A 19,229-nucleotide genomic window follows, 5' to 3' on the forward strand; every position below is an offset into this window, starting at 1 on the left:
GCTGCTGGGACTCACATGCCTCCCATCACATGCCCTGGCCACACTCCCTTTACTCTGAGCACAAACTACACCTGGCACAGGTGAGACAGAGGCCTGGCCATGTCACGCCATGCCAAGGAAGGGTCAGCAGACACCCTACATGGCTGGAGGCACCAGTTCAGCTGAGAGCAACTGGCACATGGATCTGAGAGCCAGAGCCAGTCCAATCTACTTGCTCAGCACAAGTCTGCAACTGCTACAGGTACCAGGATGTGGGTTCCTCTTGCTCATGGGGCTTCTACATGGTCACCCTATCTCCTTCCCCTTGGACCTTTTGCTCTCCAGACTGTAGGATAGTCTACACAGGCAAGAGATGAGAGCTAGCTCTTTTTGGGCTGGCTCATTCCTTCTGCTGCCATCTTCCCCCTTCCTAGCCTCATCCTGGGAATGCCTTATGAGATGCTTGTCTCAGCTGTGCTCTGGATATGACCAGAACATCAGCCTGCCTCTGAGCTTCCTGGGATTCTAATCTCTCACCAAGGCATCAGACACACATCGTAAAGGCAAGCCCTGTTCCCCAGGGCCACCGTTACCCACAGGATGAGTTTCCAGCAATACGACCTCCCTAACCAAACCAGCACCAAGTGGCGGTTGAAAGCAGCTTGAACCAGGTTTTTGGCCACTTGACAGTCCCATTTCATCCTCAGGGCTGTTCTCACAACCACCTAGTCATAAAATTCACATTTCTAACAGTCTTTTTACACAGCTGTGGGCACAGCACTTGGCACAGTGTCATAAAAACCTCTTACCCAGTTACCCCTGAGGATCCTTCCAGACAAGCTGCTGCCTGTGCTAGGGCCACTGTAGCATCAGCCCCGTTGCCAGTTGCCCCCAGCATCATCCCAGCCCTCCACATCCCCTTTGCATACCTATTCTAGGGCACTGCAACAAGTACTTTCTGCATCCTTTTTCAGCTCTTTCCAGCTCTCTGGGGAACTATTAAACACCCTCTGCACTCAACACTGCAGTTGTGATGGTATCTATCCTATTACTGGTCTTCTTATCATTGATACTTCGGCTTTTTTTTTTGCCTGCTGCTGAGTACAGGCAGATGGTCTTTTTTAACAGCCAGATCTCTTCTGTCAGCAGTAACAACTAGATTTGAGGTATTGCTGCTCACATAAAATGAGGTAAGGGCATTTCTTAATGTGTTGGGTTTTTTTTGGTCAGCAGAGGGGAGTTTCTGCCCTTCATACATGGTATCAGGGAACAGCACAAGTAGGACCACTCCATGAGGGTTGCCTAGTCAATACCTAAGGGTGACCCCATGCCTTCTCTAACAGGTATAGCCCCACAGTACCTGAGCAAAGCAGAATCAAGGTGCTGGTAACAGGGTCCATCCACAGAGCAAGCAATGAACCAAGTCCAGTATCCACCCATTCACATGATAGCACCAAAGCCAGGACTGGATAATAAGGCCACAATATATGCCCAGAAGACAGGGCTAGAGGTAAGGCCAAAATAGGAACACCTACAAGATGGCTCAAAACAGAACTGAAGGCCCAGGCTTGAGCTTAAATGCAGCTCAAAAGTGTGGAAGGTACTAGCTGAGGCTGCTTCGGACAATTAAAGCTCATTAGTTCTCCCCAAGGTGCCTGACACAGCTGCATAAGAGCCATGGGGCAGCAGATGAAATCAGAGCAAACCAAAAAGCTCTTCTTCAAGCTACATAGTGGATCTGTGCACTTATTGTCCTGGGGTGCTCACAGCATGCATAGTTATAAAGGGATAAAGTTGTAAAGGGATAAACTTGGATAACTTCTGGAAATAAAAAATATCAAGGGCTGCTGGAAATGCCTGGTTTGGAGATCCTTATGCTTTAGGGAGTTGTTAGCTGGGACAGTGCCTACCTCTTATATTGTTCAGTAAATGTACAATTTTGGCCACAGCTGGTGGCTTTCTGCTGTTCTTTCTGGCCCTGGATATGGCAGGTTGTCTTCCTTTCAAAGTTGTTGGGGTTTTTTTTTAAGAAGTTCCTTCAACTTGGGCTGAGGAAATTGGATCACACCTCTGTAAACTGCCCAGGTCCTTTCATTCTCCTGCAGGGGCTCTGATTTCCTGCTCTCCTCCACCACATTTAGCTAGGACTGTATTTGCTCAGCTTGCCGTTTCCAATTAGTTTGGCCAACACGTGTCCCATCCCCAAGGATACAGAACTTCATCATTACATCATTCACAAAAATATACTATCTCAACCCCCATCTTTCTGAACTCTTTGGGTCTGCAGTTTGTCCTAGCTTTGGTGCCTTTCCATTTGGGTGCTTCCCCATAGTCACCAGGACTTGAGTCCCCACGATGCGTTGGCATAAAGTTGAGCACCCCATCCTGACATTGTTCACAGAACCAGCCCGCTGCAGCCACGTCATTCCCTCCCAGTACACAGAGACACCTGTGTGAATGAAGCTGGCAGAGCAAGGATGTAACTCCAGAAGTCCTTGGCATCTCTGTTCTCTAGCTGTGGCATCACAGTGATGCCGCTTCACTGGGCCCCTACAAGTGATGGTGCCTGGTTTCACCTCCAGCCCACTCAGGAGCGTTCTGAGTGAGCACAGCAGTAGTCCTGCCACTCTGCCTGTCACAACATGGGGCAGCGAGGTGGGAGGACAAGGATCGTTCATTTTGTCTGAGATGCAGAAGGCCTTCACCTGGGACAGAGACTGAAGGTCACTCACTGATGTGCCTGTCATCTGATGCTGTACAACTGCCCTTCCCTGCCACTCATCTCTCAGCCTTTGAGGAAGAGCAACAAGGACCAGGATGGAGTAGGTAACCCCTGCTGAGGGATGAGATGCTGCAGTGTAGGAATGCCTGTCCAGCTAGAAGGATCTAGTATCTATCCACAAGTGCCCAAAGAAGCCGTTGCAGAACCAACCGGGCGTATTTCTGGGGCAAGATGTGCTCTAGAGGTAAAGAACACCACAGGGATGCACAGGCAAGACAAGATACAATTATCAGTAATGTGGTCGCAGGAATCAGCCCACAGTGTACAGCTGTCCTGCCCAGAACACAAGCCAGCAGACACAAAGTCCACACAAATGGGACAGATGGGAGAGATGGAACAAAAGGACATCAAACAACAGCAAATGCATGTGAGAGGTCACTTGCAAGTTGGCGAGCATGCATGCAGCAGTGATACAGCACTTACACACTTCAAAAGGGTTGTGTACGCACTGGGAAGGACTGGAAGGAGCGACAAGAGGGACATGGAGCTGCAAGGAGGAGAGAAAGCACATCCTAGGACTGCCTCAGACCTTTACCACTCCTGGTGGAGCTATTTTTCCTAATATCTAATACGAATTTCCATTGTGCGGCTTGTGCCCATTGCCTCAAGTCCAGCCCCTGTAGGCCTCCTAGGAGAGCTCAGATCTTTATCCATAACCCCCTCAAGTCTGATGAGGAGCAGCTGAGGGAACTGGGGCTGTTTAGCCTGGAGAAAAGGAGGCTGAGGGGAGCCCTTATTGCTGTCTACAACTACCTGAAAGGAGGTTGTAGCATGAAGGGTGTTGGTCTCTTCTCCCAAGTAGCAAGTGATAGGATGAGAGGAAATGGCCTCAAGTTGCACCAGGGGAGGTTTAGATTGGATATGAGGAAACGTTTCTTCCCAGAAAAGCTCATCAGGCACTGGAACAGGCTGCCCACAAAACTGGCTGTGTCACCACCCCTGGAAGTGTTTAAAACACATGAAGTTCTTAGGGACATGGTTTAATGTGAGATTAATGGTTGGACTCCGTGATCTCAAGGGTCTTTTCCAACCAAAATGATTCTATGACTGAGGCTTCTTGTATATCACCTGCCCGCCCCTTCTTCCCCAAGCAGAGACTGTCAGGATCCTGCCCTTGCTCATGGCCATTGCCGCAGTCCATGCGTGACAACCGCAGTCCCCCAGTATCTCCATCCTGGCCTGGCCCTGCTAGCTCCTCAGTCCTGTAAGACACAGGAGGTGACATCTCCCATGTGAAAACACAGCCTAGTGCTGGCTGCAAAGCTGACCCAGGGCCCCATTACAGAGGAGAAAACTTGCTGTGAAAGCTTGGCTACCCGAACTGGGGAGGAAGCCTGTCAACATGTCCTTAATCACTTACTTGCAGGGAGTCCTGGAGGGACATTTTCTTGAGACTATGACTGCCCAGAGTGCTGAGGCGAAGTGCTCTGTCAGGCCACAACAGCCTGGGAATGGCATCTCAGATGCAGCTGGGAAGGAGGCAAAAGGGTTAAACACAGGAGAGAGATGTCTGAGGAAGCAGACCCCAACCCTTCTCAGGAACCACTTGGAGGAAAAAACAGTCAAACAGCCATCTGACAGCAGCATCTTCCAAAGAGCAAAAGACAATCAAACAAAAAAAGCCTTCTTTATTGAGAGCAGCACATAAAAAACCCAACAAAACCCAACCCTTCTTGGCTGCAGTACCCTCTGCTCAAGCAAATAAACTAAACCCACTCTAGGCTGCATTCCAGTAACAGAAATACTATGGTAGGGAGGAGTCAGCGTTCTGGAGGAGGGAGAAAGGGGATGCTGCCCAGAGTCCTCATACAAAAAAAAGGCACAGGGTAGCTGGGAAAGGTAGTGAGCTCCTTCATATGCCAGGCACTTTGTGTTCCTGCTGGCTGGCCTGTACCTGCAAGGCACAGGGGTGGCAGACATGCCTAACACAGACGGACGGAGAGATGGATGGAGACAGACACTGGGCCAGGCCGGCAGATATGCCCATGGTGAGCGGGGACAGAGAGCCTGGTGCTGGAGCCCAGCTCTCACTGGGTGAGGGGGAGCTGCACTCCATCCACGCCAGCAGCCCTAGGGCACCAAGCTGGGTAGGTGGGGAGCAAAAGGCAACAAGAGCTGTCTTTTTGGGACCCATGGAGGAGAGGGGTAAGGGGTGGGGCTGGGGTACACTGGCTTGTGCTTTGAGTCCAGCAGCTGCTGGTGCCGAGCTGCTTGCTGGCACACAGGGGTCAGGCTCAGCAAGGGGCTGCAGGAGTACTGGGGCCCTCCAGGCACCTACAGACCCCTGTCCACCCCACCATGTCCTTCCCCAGCAAGGACCAGGTTGCTCAGGCTTTGCTGTCAGCTGGACTGTCCCCGAGAACAGTGGCAAGCTCACTGAAGGAGGGTCGATCCTTGGGGCTGGAGGCCCAGCAGCGCTGCATCAGCTTGGCAAGGCGGGAAGGGCATCCCTCAGGGTGCGGGAGCTTTGTCTTTCCTGACTGCAGACCTGGTGTGAAAGAAAAGTCCAAAGGGAAGAGTTGTGATCCTCTCAGCAAGGCATAAGAGCAGCATCTCTCTACGTGGGCTGGAACAGCCTCGCCAGCCAGACCAGCACCATGTCATAGAATCACAGTATAGTTTGGGTTGGAAGGGATCTTCAAAACTCATCTAGTCCAACCCCCCCTGCAATGAGCAGGGACATCTTCAACCAGATCAGTGTGCTCAGAGCCCCATCCAGCCTGGCTTTGAATGCTTCCAGGGATGGAGCATCTACCACCTCTCTGGGCAACCTGTGCCAGTGTTTCACCACCCTCAGTTTAAAAAAATTCTTCCTCATGTCTGGCCTGAATCCCCCCTCCTTCAGTTTAAAACCATTACGCCTCCTCCTGTCACAACAGGCCCTGCTAAAAAGTCTGTCCTCATCTTTCTTAGAGGCCCCTTTTCAGTACTGAAAGGCCACAATAAGGTCTCCCTGAAGCCCTCTCTTCTCCAGGCTGAACAACCCCAACTCTCTCAGCCTGTCCTCACAGCAGAGCTGTTCCAGCCCTCTGATCATTTTTGTGGCCTCCTCTGGCCCTCTCCAACAGGTCCATGTCTTTCCTGTACTGAGGGCTCCAGAGCTGGACACAGGACTCCAGGTGGGGTCTCACCAGAGCAGAGCAGAGGGGCAGAATCACCTCCCTTGACCTGCTGGACACAAACCTTTTGATGCAGCCCAGGATACAACTGTATCAAGAGGGGATTGTATTGTGTCAAGAGGGGAGATGTCACGCAGCCTGGCTGGCCCCCTCTACCACAAACAAGGAAATACGCCACAATGCCAGGGACAGCACAGGTTACTCTACATACCTGCTAGCACCTCATCATCTGCCATTGGGCTGTAGGGCATCTCTCCATGCATGAAGACCTCCCACATGAGCACCCCAAACGACCACACATCTGATTTAGTGGAGAACTCGTCCTCCAGCACTGCTTCAGGTGGCATCCAGCGCAGCGGTATCCAGGCCTGGCGGAAGTGGTAGTACTCACTGCAGGCAGGACAAGCAGGCAATGAGACTGGTGGCACTCCATCCCCTCCCATTCCTCCCCAAGGTTTCCAGCTGACCTGTTGTACACATCCTTGCTGAGGCTCAGGGATGAGACCTTGACCTGCCGCTGGGCACTGACCAGGCAGTTCCTGGCTGCCAAGTCCCGGTGCACGAACCTGCCGTTGGAGAGATGCTCCATGCCCAGGGCCACCTGTGTGCAGAGAGACACCTGACCCCAGAGAGGTGTCATCACTGGCTGCCCTCCTCCAGGTCCCCAGCCCTACAACACTTCCAAAACTGCACTATCACCTTATGTTTGGTAGTGAGGGGCTGTGGCTTCAGAGACTCATCTTTGCTCTTGGAGATCCTCAGGAACTGCTTCAGGTCCCCCTGGGAGACAGACAGCAACTCAGAGACAGCACCTCTCCATGCAGTGCCTGCGTATGGAAACCCCATAGATCCTCATCTCCTGGGCCATAGTCCCTGCTTGTTCTCCTGGTCCCTGCCCTGTAGGACAAGGCAGTATTTCCCTTCTGGGCCTCAGCTGGCTAAGATCAGGGAAAGCAGGTCTGATGTTTGCAAGAGGTTTTTCATGCCCCAAATTGATTTCTCTCCCATGAACTCCAGGCTCCCCGTAGTAGCCCTTAGCATTCGCAGCCACTCTGCAGGATGGGGTCTGACAGCCTAACTCAGTCAGCTGAGTCCTGGGCATAAACCACAAATCGGGAGGATGTGGAAAGAGACAGTCACCTCTGGGTCTTGCAGGAGACCCTCATTCCCCTTGAAAGTCCTCCACACGCTGGGAACAGTGTTAAGCCCAATCTGGTCTCCTCACACCTTGCTTGCCCTGTGTTGCCAGCCTGGACCATGTCACACTTGCAGGCCCCATGCCCACTGACCACCCCTCCTCCTCCACCTCACTGCAAGCACTGCTGGCTGGGCCCTTACCAAGTCCACATACTCCAGGACCATGTAATGCGGCTCTGCCTCACGGCACAGCCCCAGCAGCCGCACCACATTGGGGTGGTTCAGCTTGCCAAACATTTCAGCCTCTCGCCTGAAGTCCATCTGCAGCTGCTCATCCCGTGTCTGCAGGTTCTTCACCAGAACCAGGGCTTCCCCCTCACCATCCTCTGTACCTTTTGCCTTGGCCAGGAACACTTCACCAAACTCCCCCCTGCCTGGAAGTGTAGAGCAGCACATGGGAAGACAACAAACGTTAGGACAGCACAGTATTTCACAGCCCAGCAGCTGCAGGCCACTCTGTACCCCAGCATATCCAGTTTTCTGGCTAGCATGTGCTGGGGTTTCAGCCACAGGTTTTCTGCTGGAGTGGGGTCAGGGCCAGCGTGGCCCAGCATACCCAGTGTTGTGATTGTCTGCAGGTTTGAACGTGGAAAGTGCATCTTGTCGGCAGCACTGTGCCGCTTGCTGGCCCCAGAGCTGCTGCCCAGGTTGGTCAAGGCCACTTCTTCCTGGATCTCTGCTGTCATCTGCCCATTCTGAAGCAACGCACTACCTGCAAGGGAAGCACAAATGGCTTCAGCATCCTGGCAGGCTGTGCAGAGAATGTCAGACTGGTGATCAGCACCTTCTAGGGCTGACACTCCAAAGACCCACAACTGGCAGGCAACAGAGTGGCCTCCAGACAGTCGTTTCCTCTGGGTTCACGTTTGGCCACATTTCGGGCAGCCCTGCAGCCACCCTTGAGATCAGGTGCTGAGCAATGGCTTTGGTCCCAGAGACAACCAGCTCCATTTGGCCTTGCCCATCCCATGCCACTCAGTCATCCCAAAGGAGTGGCTACATCAAAACTACAAGTGACAAAACTGCAGAACAGCAGCGGTAGATAGAATGTGTGAGGCAGAGAGAGCGCAGAGAGGACCCTGCTTGCTATAGCCACAGTCTCTTCATGCCCAAGAGACTGAAGTCCATCTGGTGCTGGCTGCTGCACCCTGACCCCCCTGCTCCTGCTCACTTCCCAGCAAACCAGCAATGCTCAGGTCCTTGGAAATGTTGAACCTGTCAGACGAGATCAGCTTGGAGTTTCCTTTACTGCCTAGGTTAAGACAGTGCTAGGAAGCATAAAATCAGAGAATCATAGAACAGCTTCGGTTGGAATGGACCTTCAAAGGTCATCCAGTCCAATCCCCCTGCAATGAGCAGGTACATCTTCAACCACATCAGGTTGCTCAGAGACCCGTCCAGCCTGGCCTTGAATGTCTCCAGGGATCGGCCACCTCTCTGGGCAACCTGGGCCAGTGTTTCACCATGCTCATTGTAAAAAATTTCTTCCTCATGTCTAGCCTGAACCTCCCCTCCTTTAGTTTAAAAACCACTGTCCTTGAAATCAACCCCAACAAGCCTTCTGCTCAGGAACTCCACTAGAAATTTCCTTGGCACAGACAGAAGCCAGTGAACAGGACAAAATATTATTGCTGTAAGAAAGCAGATAATCCTGCATTTTACAGGCAGCTTGTAGAGGAAAGACTATATATTATAGATACCTTTTTAGATAGTATACCTTGATTTTGAATGCATTTACTGCTTGGATCAGACTTGGTGCTAGGAAGCAGTACTTTCCACAGGCTGAAGTAGGAGTTTGAATGTAAAGCAGGGCACAATGCTCAGCTAAGTTGGCTGACACGTGCAGCACCACCCTGCATTACTGTGCATACTCCACTTCAGTTAGTCCAGGAGCAAGCACTAAGGAAACACCTGGCCACGCAAAAGGATTTAGTCCAAAATTAGGACTTGACCCAACATGAGGTAACTCCAACAGGAATCCCACTGCCCATAATTTCCATTAAGGGATACTGTACAGAAGCATGTGTACATACATGCTTACAATGCATGTGTATAAGGGAGGTACCAGCCCAACAGCACATCCTGGGTGCGTCCAGCCACAATGACAGGGACTGTGGCTTTGCCATAGGTAGGCCTGGAGCTGTGAAGACTGAGATGTGTTGACTTAAGTGACATGGGTACTCTCAGCTGTCCTTTCTCAGACACTGGAGTAATATTTGCAGAAGACCACTGCAAAAAAACACCATCTACCCAATAAATTGAAGCTCGGTGCTACTTACACTCTTCCTGGTTTTATGCTAATTATTCGCAAGACTGTTTGACCCTGTGCTGTCTGCACTCCTGACTGATAGTGTCTCAAGACTACGAGCTTGAAGCCAAGAGACAACCACTGCAACTGTGCCAAGAAAATACCAAAGGCTACAGAGCAAGTACACTGCCACCAAGAGACAACACCAGCAGGCAGCAATGACAGACACTTGTGAGAACAGACACCCCACATTTCACAGAGCTTTGACAAGACAGTAGATAAAAAGGGACTTCAAAAATGAACAAGAAATTTAATTTATGTATCCAGCAGTCCAAAGGGAAATCAAGTGTAGAGGAGCTGCCTGTTTTGCCCACCTGCCTACAACACTTGAGCATCAACTGGAGTAACAGACACAGCCTCGCTGCTCTAGAGAAATGAGCACATGCCAATGCAGAAATCAAATGCTCCCCTCAGTCCTCACAGCTGTTAACCTCCCCAAAAGCTATGTTTGTGTTCAGCCAAACAAAGCACCACAGACAGAGGGACACAGATAGCAAACACCCTTGTGACGGAGGATGTGGTACACCAAGGATGTGACCTTGGAAGGTGATCAGCTTGTTAGGAGTGCATTGATCCATAGGAAATCCATAGGGAGGATCCACTGCAAATCCACAGGAAGGTCAAATCTATCTGGATCCTGAGGGCACTGGAAAAGTCAGCTAGTGGCTAGCCAGGGAATACTTGTCATCAGGTAGATGCTGAGATACTTCAGGTCACCCATCTAAAGAGGGACCACATCAAAAGGAGGAAAAGAGCCAAATCTTTGAAGACTATGATGAAGGGGGTAGCTCCACTGCAGCTGACAGCAAACACAAACCACTTATCCAGAGAGGCTATGGAAGTACCAAGAAGGAGTGCAGACGTCTGGGCAGCTGGGTCTGCTTGTAGCAGTAAGGATGCAGCCCTCTGACAGCTAAACTTGTTTCAAATGAAGGGGATAAGAAGAGGCAAACTCTGGCAGAATAAAAAGAAAAATATAATAAAGATAGGCCAAAATAAAAATCTGAAACCAGCTCAAAAAAAGATTAAAACAAATTCTTTCCCAGGAAGAACATGCTAGCCAGAGCCTGTTGGCACAGGTGAGCTGCCTGAAACTTGTCCAGAGAAGAGCTCACAGCGGTGACAGCCACAGAGCATAAAGCTGCAGAGATGCTCCTGCATCCCTGCTCAGAGGAGGTTCCCGACAGCCAAACTTCTCTTCTGGATGTTTGGCTCTGTTCAAAGCACCAATACAAGAGGAAAAACAGAAGACAAAACCAGTGGTGATGTTTTGCCAGGATCCACAGCAACTCCCACATGATCAGGATGTGGCTGTGTACTGGAGAACTTGGAGAGGGAAGCACAATGTCTGCATTTGGGGGGGGGAGATCCAGGGATTTATAAGGGCAGCAAACTCAATCGCACCCCATCACTTACAAGTCCTCACTGTTATCAGTGATACAAGGACAACTGTGACATCAGGAGAAAGCTGAAACAGCTTTTAGAAATGAAAATGATGCCACAGAGATCTCTTGGTTTCACTGAACGAGTCATGTAGCTCACACACAATGGGGATCCAGTCCAGTCTATTTGCAGAGATTTTGTGAAGTCTCATAGAAACAGCTGTCAAAAAGCAGCTCAGCTGCCACACGACAGGAGGGAACATCCTCCAATGGATGCACAGAGGTAGGAACCAGGGTAGTACAACATGCTGCCAACCTGAAAGAGGTGCTGCTGCTGCTGGAAGCTGTTTGCCAAAACCACCAACTTAGCTACCGGCAAAGGTACAGGCCAGCTGTGGCCAGCTGCAGAGGGACACTGAGCACTGGGAGGTGCAGTCAGAGATACAATGTGAGGGAACAGGGAACTAAAGCCAGTGGCACAGCTGGGAACAGGACACAGCAAAGCTGAGTCACTCTGCAAAGCTGGATGCACCAAGTCCTGTCTGGGACCCTTTCAGAAAGGTGACAGTGCAACCAGAAAGGGCACTCACAGGAACAATGAGACATACAGAAGAGCTGTGTGTTCCAGTGCAGAGCTGAGAGGTGACAAGGTTGAAAAGCAAAGAGATAGTTTTTAGATAACCTGTTATGCTCCAGAAGCCCTTGTTGGAGGATGCTGTAGAGGTTCAAAGCTTATATGGGTTTCAGAGATAACAAGATGACCTCACAGCATGGTTCAGGGATGTTCAGTAAAAAGTCTTTCCTCCAGCACCAGGAGCTGCTTAACAGTGATATGAATAGGCTGGCAGAGTACTACTATAATTTCATTATATTGCAATAGTGATACTCCCCTCCCCTTGGCAATGGGTGGATGTAATACCATATATGGGTGCTGAAAACCAGGAACAATGTGTACAGAGACGGCCACAATGTGGGGCTGAGATTTCACACTAACTTGCCTATTTCTCACCTGGCAGCAGGTCTCTGCCGCCAGCCATTACCAAAAACCAAGAGCAAGAAACTCCACGGGTAAGGAGGAGTCCACTCTTCCCTGGGAGCTCCCTGCCCTTCTGTCCCTCCAGCCTGGGCTAAGGGGTCAGCAGTGAAGTCCCCAGCCTCAGGAGTGCCAGCCTCACCATTCAGACACTCCATTTCAGGCTCCTCGCCCTCTGGGTGCTTCTTCAGCCTCTTGGCTTTTCTCCGCTTCTTACAGTAGAACATCAGCCCCAGCACGATAATAATGTAGGCAACAGCTGCCCCCACGGAAAGCCCAATAGTCTGGATCATCTTGTAGGGTGTGTGGCTGCCAGGTCCCTCATCCTCTTCCACTGCCGGCTTGTCTGTGGGGCAGAGAGCACCAAACTCATGAAGGTGTGGAGGGATTTCTCAAATCCTGTTCAGGAATGGGGTGAAGGAATGAGAAAAGACCCCCGCCCCAGCTGCTGTGGCCACCTCCTCAACCAGCCATAGCTCACAGAAGACTGTTCTGCATCCCTGGCAGGGATGCTGCTGTGACTCCCTGGCAGGCATGACCTGACATACAGCACCCACAGGTGGGGCCAGAAGCGGGTCTTATAGCTGCCAGGGACACCGGGAAACCATGTCCTGACACTGGGCACCTCTCTTACCTACAACATATAGGAAGGCCTCACGGTGCTTGATGTTGCAGCTGTTGCCAGCGATACAGGTGTATTTTCCAGAGTCCTCAGTGGTGACGTCATAAATCACCAGGGAGCCATTTGGCATGATCTGAATCCTGCAAACCACACAGAGCCCTGTGCAAGCACCAGAGGGCAGAAGCAGGCTTGGGGCACCTGCAGCCCCATGTCCTCAGGATGCCTCAGCCCCATGCCCCATTGCAATCAGCTTGAATCTCAGGCTGTGCAATGCTCAAGAAAAAAATGGTTGCAGCTCAACTGCAGCTTGGCAGAATGGGTAACCTTGGGGCCAGGAGAGTCCAGGCTCTGGGACACAGTGACGAATGACTGTATGTCCCCCCCAAACTGGGACCCCAAGACCACACCATTGGCACCGGCATGCTGGGTAGGCATGCAGAGTACCATGCTGCACCACACTGCAGTTTGGAACGGAGGCTGTGTACCTGGGCAGGAGCTTGCCAGGATCCAAAATCTTGTCCTTCCCTTTCCACTGGATGTGCGGCACGGGGTCCCCCTCTGCCTGGCACTGGAACATGGCTGTGTGTCCCTGGTACACTGTTGTGGGCTCTGGCTCTAGCTTGAAGGTAACGTAAACTGAAGGCAGAAAGGCCAACACAAATGTTGTCATGTCCTGGGAATGGTGCTGAGCTCCCACAGGGGAACAGGGCCAGCACTAGCACAGTGGCACATACCATCTCAGGCTGTATGCAAAGCACTGACAAACCAGAGACTCATGTGCCATGGAGCAGACCTGGGGGTCAGGCCAGAGACTTCTTTCTCTGCATGGACATGCCAGTTGGGTGCCACCCAGGCAAACCCACTGCAAGGCCAGCACAGCAGGAAATCCACCTGCCTACCATAGAGCCCTCACCTGCTACCACGAGCTGCACGGTGGCACGGATCTCACCCTGCGGGCTGTTGGAGGCGATGCACGTGTAATTCCCTGAGTCACTCCTGCTCACCTTGTGGAAGGACAAGATGCCAGCATTGTGGCTGACATGGGATGGCAGGCTGCTCCCATCTACAGGATGCAAGAAGAGGGACATAGCAGTAATGCACAAAGCGCTGTGCCACATGAGGTACACCAACACAAAGCTGCTGGGGCCCCCGGTCAGAAACAGACCCAGGGCATGTGAGTCCTCTTTACCTGTTTTAGTCCATTGGATGGTGGGTTTTTCCCGGCCAGTGGCTGAGCAGGACACTGTCACCTCCTTATCAAACTCCATGCACTGCAGCGGCTGGGGTGGAGGGGTGAACTTCAGCTTCTCTGCAACAGACAGATGTGCTGTTAGAACCGCCCCAGCCACAGAAGGCAGCGGAGCTGGAGTGTCTCACACCTGCACCCTGCCAGGCAGAAGAGCTCCCCACAAAAAGAGGATGTGGAGTGCTTGTCAGCATACCTAGCACGTGCACCCGTGCGTATCCCTCAATGCTGCCTGCCGGCGTGCTGCTCACGCACTTGTAAATGGTCCCATCATATACCTCCACGTTGTTGATGCGCAGCGTCCCATTCTCAGAGATCTCAAACCGTGAGTCCTGCCCAGAGGGAGGGAAGGAGGGAAGGGAGCAGGGCAGAAATGATACTGTCACCAGCACTGGGCTCAGACTTTGCTTGTGGCACTCCTGACACTCCACATGCCCACACTGTTCCTCAGATAGACACAGCCCTGCTGAGACCCACATGGAGAACTGAGACAAGCTGCAGTGACAACTTTCTGAGGAACATCTCCCTTATCACTGCCCCAAAACCACAGAGTTGGCTGCCAGACAAGTGGCTACAGCCAGTTTTGCACCCATACACCAGTAGGACGGAGATGGTGCCAGAAATATGGCCAAAGCAGGGCGACAGGGATGCTGGGCCTATGATAAAGATGATAAACAGCAGGAGGAGGAGCCGAGCAGGTACCTGTCAGAAGAGCCCATGAGCAGCAGCAGCAGCTTGCCCCATTGTCTCACCTCAGAGATGGAGACACCGTTGCGGTACCAGGTGACAGTGGGTTTCAGGGAGGCCTTGCTGAGGCAGTGCAGGTATCCTGGCTTGCTCTCCTCCAGCTGGCTATCCTTGGGCATCTCCACCCACTTGGGTATCGCTGGGCACGGAGGCAAAGGGTTACACAGGGCCACTCACCAGCCCTTTGGTCAGCACCAGCGCAGACCAGATAGGAAGCATGCAGCCAGTCATGGGGCTCTGCAGCCCAGCTATAAGAGATGCGTCTCTCTGCATCAGTGAGGTGATGCATCATCCCACCTCCGCTCCCCACAACCCCCCCATTCAGCGCCTTTTTCTCTGCCCCCAGCCCTTCTCAGAAAGCTGCCTACTAGCCACAGTGATGCTCAGCTCCTGCTTCTTCTCTCCAGCCTTGTTGGCAGCATGGCACGTGTAGGTCCCCGCGTCTGCCTCTGTGATACTCGTGAAAATGAGCTGCTCTGCCTCTTGGTGCACCCTGCCAGAGGTGGGAACTCGTTCCTGGTTCCTCTCCCACCAGACCTGAGGCGTGGGTATGCCTCGTGGGGGAGTGCAGGCCACACGGTGCCCCTGGTTTGCCGTCAACACCTTCGGGGAGAAGGGTACCATTTCTTCGATCTCTGAGAGGAGCAATAGATAGCAGGGCTCAAACAGGGCAGGAACATGTAGCAAACCCACCATCACCACCATCTCCATGGGAGGCACCAGCCAAGGGAGAGAGTATACAAGCTATGTTTGCTTCCTTCATCCAGTCATTTCACAGATAAACCAAGCAGTTCTCCATGTACTGACCCATCACTGTATTATCACATCACTCCAGAGTGACACTGCAACTCTGGGACCCACTCCCCTCCCTGCCACCAGCCCCAGGACCTTACCTGCTAGCTGCAGAGTCGCCTTCAGCACAAGAGCTTTCCCTCTCTGCCCACGGCCAATGCACTTATAGACACCAGTGCTGCGAGCCCTCACCTGGGTGATCAGCAGGGAGCCGTTGGTGAATACGGTGGTCCTGGGCACATGGGGAGAGGCAGGGCTCAGCGGGCATTTCTGCGGGACACGGGCCACAGCCAAAGCCCCATGATGCCCTACATGAGCACACGGAACTAAAAGGAGACTTCATGGCTATCAAAGCTTCCAAGTGTGGGGGATGCAGCACAGGAGATGGTGGGACACATGCTTCATGGAGGAAATGAGCTAACAGAAGTCTCCTTCTATGGGAAGAGCTGACTCCCACCAAAAGATTCATCACCAAACTGGGCCAGCTCTGAAAGCTGACACAGCCACAAAAGGGGACATGGGGCACAAGGTGGCGCCCGGGAGCTGCCAGGCCACTGGGCATCTGGAACTGAGAGTTTACTACTTGCTTTGCATAGTCTGGCTGAGAGACATCCTGGGCTCCATGATCACCACCCATGGGCAGCCTGGGCTGGGAGATGTCCCCAGCTCTGGTGATTGCCCCATGTGTAGGTGTCTGGGGCTCAGAGGATCACCATGTACCAGTATCTGAGGGTGCCATGGGCCCAATGATCACTGTGGGAGCTGGGAGGTGTGCCTGAGTCTGTGGATCTGGTCTGTGGGCATCTGGTACTGGGACGCCCCCCTGACTCTAGAAATTGTCCTAAGGGGTTGTCTGGGGCCTGAGCTGTTCCTGGTTCCATGAAATAGCCATACGTGGACATGTAGGGCTGGGAAACATCCCCAAGAATGGGGATCATCACGTGTGGGCATCTACGACTGACAGACCCACAGACTCATTTGAGGACAAACTGCTTGCTGAGTCCTATGCAGACAAAGGCCATGCACAAGTACCAAGGCTCCATTAAACTCAAGCCAGCCAAGCTGAGAAACCAATTTCCATGTCCAGATGGATGCTGAATGCTTGCCCTCAGGCATAGCCAGGGCTTGGCCTCGCTCTGTTGCTTCTGGAACATGGTGCCCCCCATCCTCCCACCCATGCCCACGTCACTGGGGTCCTATTACTTGGATCTGTTGGTGACAGGGCTGTCTTCAAAAAGCCACTCCTGTGTGGGAGGGGGCACAGCTGCAAACTGGCAGTCAAACATGGCCTCTTCGTTCTTGGTCACAATGAGGTCCTGCGGGACGATCACTGCCTGAGGAAAGCTCTCATCTGCAATGGCAGAGACCACAGGAGGGTGAGAAGAGCAGAGTGGCCTTTTGTGTCCCTTCACCAGTGTCCTGAGGGAAACACAAAGAAGAGCTGGGTGCTCCCTGGGAGCACACAGTGTGCCTGAGGAGAGAGACATCGTGCCAGCACTGCTGTAGTTACACAGCCAGAGCCCAGGACTGCACGTAGCAGCTGCTCCAGAAAAAGCCCCTTCTGCTTCCAGAAAGGCCCTGAACACCCTGGGCTCCTATCAAATGGATTAAACCTGGCACTGGACATCAAATTCCCTTGTCCAATTCAATTCCAAACACCTCTCCAATGATAACATCTCCTGCTTTCTCTGGGCCTCGCCTCCAAAGGCCAACATGGTGTCTCACTCACACAACATCAGAGTGCCAAAACCAGCAGCACCTACAGCCTCCAGGATCCAAATCTTATTAAAGGAGGGAAAACCCTGGTGCTCCAGTTTCAGAGAATCACAGAATAGTTTGGATTGGAAGGTCATCTAGTCCAACCCCACTGCAATGAGCAGGGACATCTTCAACCAGATCAGTGTGCTCAGAGACCTGTCCAGCCCGGCCTTGAATGTCTCTAGGAATGGGGCATCTACCACATCTCTGGGCAACCTGGGCTAGTGTTTCACCACCTTCACTGTAAAAAATCTCTTCCTCATGTCTGGCCTGAATCTCCCCTCTTTCAGTTTAAAACCATTACCCCTTGTCCTATCACAACAGGCCCTGCTAAAATGTCTGTCCTCATCTTTCTTAGAGGCCCCTTTTCAGTACTGAAAGGCCACAATAATGTTTCCCTGGAGCCTTCTCTTCTCCAGGCTGAACAACCCCAACTTCTCAGCCTGTCCTCACAGCAGAGCTGTTCCAGCCCTCTGATCATTTTTGTGGCCTCCTCTGGCCCCTCTCCAATAGGTCCATGTCTTTCCTGTACTGAGGGCTCCAGAGCTGGACACAGAACTCCAGGTGGGGTCTCACCAGAGCAGAGCAGAGGGGCAGAATCACCTCCCTCGACCTGCTGGCCACGCTCCTTTTGATGCAGCCCAAGATAAGATGTGCCTTCCGGGCTGCAAGCGCACATTGCTGGCTCTTGTCCAATCTTCCATCTACCAGTATCCCCAAGTCCTTTTCCTCAGGGTTGCTCTCAATCCCTTCATTTCTCAGCCTCCATTGACATCAGGGGTTGCAATGACCCAGGTGCAGGACCTTGCACTTTGCCTTGTTGAACCTCATGAGGTTCCTATGGCCCCACTTCTTGTGCTTGTCCAGGTCCCTCTGGATCGTATCCCATCCCTCAGACATGTCAATTGCACCACTCAGCTTGGCGCCATCTGCAAACTTGCTGAGGGTGCATTCTATCCCAATGTCTGTGTCACTGATGAGGATATTAAGTATACTGGTCCCAATATGGACCTCTGAGGGACATCACTTGTCACTGGTGTCCATCCAGACACTGTGCCATTGAGCATTACATTGACCATACATCTGCTCCAGAAAGATGCAGGGGCAAATTTACACCTGCAGACAGGGTAAGGTTCAAACACAGCCAGGTGTGCCAGGCCTGTCTCTGGAAAGAGGATTCACATATATAAAACCACACCAGCCTGACACTTCCCCTGCAGCCTGACTCCCATCCTGCAGCAGAGGGGGGACCCTCAGCAAAACAGTAAAACAGCTGAGCCCTCAGCCCTGAGCAGCCAGGACACAACTCACCAATGATATTCAGTGTGAAGTTGTTCTGGCTGCAGATAGAGCCGACAGCACTGCGGGCACAGCAGTAGTAGAGACCATTGTCGTCAGGGCTGGCATTCTGGAGGGTCAGCGTTCGCTCCTTGTTGCTGACAATATAGGTACTGCGGCCGTCAGGGAGGGAGGTACCATCCCGAAACCACTGCCATGCAGGGCTGCAAGACAGGACAAGAGGGTGAAGGGGTGCAGGGCACCAGCAGGGCTCCCTAGAGAGCACGTGTGCAGAGGAGAAAGCCCAGAGATGGCCCATGTCGCTGGCTCTCCGTCCCCACTGATGTCCCCGACACAGACACAAAGCCATGAGACATGCAGCCAAGTGGACGGGACACGACTGGAAAGCAACGGAGTGACTGCAGCACACCAAGCAGCTCAGTGACTGGACTGTGGCAGCCCGTCCTTACTGTGCTCCTCGCTATGAGGCTCAGAGGAAGCCATTTTCCTTCTCCCCCGGGGCTCAGCCACAGGCTCAATCCTGTCTTTCGCCTTCCCTAGACTCTACTGAATCCTCACAGGAGAGAGGAGAGAAAGACAGAGAGAGAAGGGAAGAGCAGGCAGAGGAGATGCAGGGGGACCCCTGACAGAGTCCATTCCTTGGAAGGCAACCCTTACCGCGGGTGGCCATCAATGTGACACCGCAGGACCACTGTGGAGGATGGCTGAATCTCAGCTACGCTGGCCGGCTGCTTCAGCACCACATTGCCTGTCTCAATCCCTGCAGGATCAAAGAATATCAAAACAGATGGCTCTCCAAACCTACAGAGCCCAGGTGGATGCCAACTCAGTAATAGTCAGAGCAGGCAGCAAAGGCACAAGCATAGAATCACAGAATAGTTCGGGTTGGAAGGGACCTACCAAAGGTCATCTAGTCCAACCCCTTCAATGAGCAGGGACATCTTCAACTAGATCAGGTTGCTCAG

At 52.4% G+C, this 19,229-nt stretch overlaps 1 protein-coding gene across 2 annotated transcripts in view; it reads right to left on the reverse strand.

The window, feature by feature from the left end:
* Window positions 1-4,369: 4,369 nt before the first annotated feature.
* The window catches only part of PTK7 (protein tyrosine kinase 7 (inactive)), a 49,996-nt gene continuing 35,136 nt past the window's right edge, over window positions 4,370-19,229 (reverse strand). For both annotated transcript variants that reach the window (XM_065058966.1, XM_065058965.1), the window contains 18 exons: window positions 18,922-19,024; window positions 18,277-18,467; window positions 16,411-16,558; window positions 15,309-15,439; window positions 14,784-15,050; window positions 14,421-14,554; window positions 13,865-14,000; window positions 13,612-13,731; window positions 13,336-13,485; window positions 12,908-13,058; window positions 12,435-12,562; window positions 11,943-12,146; window positions 7,634-7,789; window positions 7,219-7,451; window positions 6,580-6,660; window positions 6,348-6,499; window positions 6,092-6,270; window positions 4,370-5,249 (listed from right to left, as the gene is read on the reverse strand). In XM_065058966.1, coding sequence (XP_064915038.1) covers window positions 5,089-5,249; window positions 6,092-6,270; window positions 6,348-6,499; window positions 6,580-6,660; window positions 7,219-7,451; window positions 7,634-7,789; window positions 11,943-12,146; window positions 12,435-12,562; window positions 12,908-13,058; window positions 13,336-13,485; window positions 13,612-13,731; window positions 13,865-14,000; window positions 14,421-14,554; window positions 14,784-15,050; window positions 15,309-15,439; window positions 16,411-16,558; window positions 18,277-18,467; window positions 18,922-19,024 — 2,825 coding nt within the window. In that variant the 3' untranslated portion in view covers window positions 4,370-5,088. The remainder of the gene's footprint in view (window positions 5,250-6,091; window positions 6,271-6,347; window positions 6,500-6,579; window positions 6,661-7,218; window positions 7,452-7,633; window positions 7,790-11,942; window positions 12,147-12,434; window positions 12,563-12,907; window positions 13,059-13,335; window positions 13,486-13,611; window positions 13,732-13,864; window positions 14,001-14,420; window positions 14,555-14,783; window positions 15,051-15,308; window positions 15,440-16,410; window positions 16,559-18,276; window positions 18,468-18,921; window positions 19,025-19,229) is intronic.

The sequence above is a fragment of the Columba livia genome, chromosome 3 (genome assembly GCF_036013475.1).
Source record: "Columba livia isolate bColLiv1 breed racing homer chromosome 3, bColLiv1.pat.W.v2, whole genome shotgun sequence".
Lineage (NCBI taxonomy): Eukaryota > Metazoa > Chordata > Aves > Columbiformes > Columbidae > Columba > Columba livia.